The sequence below is a fragment of the Cryptotermes secundus genome, unplaced genomic scaffold, assembly GCF_002891405.2.
Source record: "Cryptotermes secundus unplaced genomic scaffold, Csec_1.0 scaffold13649, whole genome shotgun sequence".
NCBI lineage: Eukaryota > Metazoa > Arthropoda > Insecta > Blattodea > Kalotermitidae > Cryptotermes > Cryptotermes secundus.
In genome coordinates this window covers 4,497-5,699 of record NW_019723532.1, presented here as the reverse complement: position 1 = coordinate 5,699, position 1,203 = coordinate 4,497, and the positions used below count along the sequence as shown (strand labels likewise).

The 1,203-nt window shown below is 50.8% G+C and overlaps 1 protein-coding gene across 1 annotated transcript; it reads left to right on the top strand.

The window, feature by feature from the left end:
- Window positions 1-539: 539 nt before the first annotated feature.
- On the top strand, window positions 540-995 carry LOC111861900 (the record flags this gene model as incomplete). The annotated part of the gene is made up of 1 exon (XM_023846846.1): window positions 540-995. A coding segment is annotated over exon 1 (456 nt), but the record flags the coding sequence as incomplete, so codon positions are not given.
- Window positions 996-1,203: the final 208 nt, after the last annotated feature.

Sequence of the window (1,203 nt, the reverse complement as noted above, 5' to 3'; positions counted from 1 at the left end):
TTGACAGGCCGGAGGATGGTTAGCTTCGATGTGGTATCGCTCTTCTCCAAAGTGCCAATCAAGGACACTATGGATTTACTAGGAGGAAACTTCCCCGAAGATGAAGAATGTCTTCTGGGTTTAGGCACCGTGTATTCTTCGTTTTGGCCGACGTTTCGGAGGAACGTAGCGCCTCCATCTTCAGAGCAGTTGAATGGCTTGGAATGCGGAGAGCAGTAGCTGTAGTGATAGGATGTGAAAGGCGCTGCTTATATACGAAGTAGGCAGTGGGGTGGTTAGGGAAAACGGATCAATGGGAGCAGATGGGAGCGATTAAGACATTCCCCAAGATGTTTTGAGACTATTTCGCCATTTCCTAACCACATCCTACTTCAGCTTCGATGGCCAGTTCTACGAACAGACTGACGGTGTAGCCATGGGCTCTCCACTATCTCCAGTCATCGTACAACTTCTACATGAAGGACTTCGAGGAGAGGGCGCTGGATTTGGCCCCACTCAAGCCCCTAATCTGATTTCGATATGTGGACGACACCTTCGTCATGTGGCCCCACGGACCTGACAACCTGAAGGGCTCCCTGGACCACTTAAACAGTATCATCCCATGCATTCAGTTCACCATGGAAACCGAAAGTGAAGGACACCTCCCCTTCCTAGACATAGATATTTACAGGAGACCCGACGGCTCTCTAGGCCATACAGTATACCGCAAACCCACACACACAAACCTCTACCTCAATGCCAAGTCCCATCATCACCCTTCCAGTAAACAGGCAGCTCTGTCCACACTGGTACACAGGGCCAGAGCTCTGTGTGATCAAGAGAGTCTGCGTGCGGAGTTGGAGTTCCTGAAGGACATCTTCAGACGCAATGGCTATAACGACCGGAAGATCGACAGGGCCCTCAACCGGCATCCCAACAGCAATCAACATGATGACCGCAGAGAAACTGTCACCTTCTTGCCCTTTGTCGGCACTATATACAACAGGATCAGCAGAGTGCTGTCCCGACACATCAAATCAGTTGGCCTGCCCCCAAAGAAAATATCTAATTTCCTCCGGCCTGTCAAGGATCACCTGGGACTGAGGACACCGGGAATTTACAGAATTCCATGTGAGTGCGGCAAGGTCTACATCGGGCAGACGGGCCGTTCTGTGGACACGAGGTTGAAAGAACATCAACGGCATCTACGATTAGAACATCCGG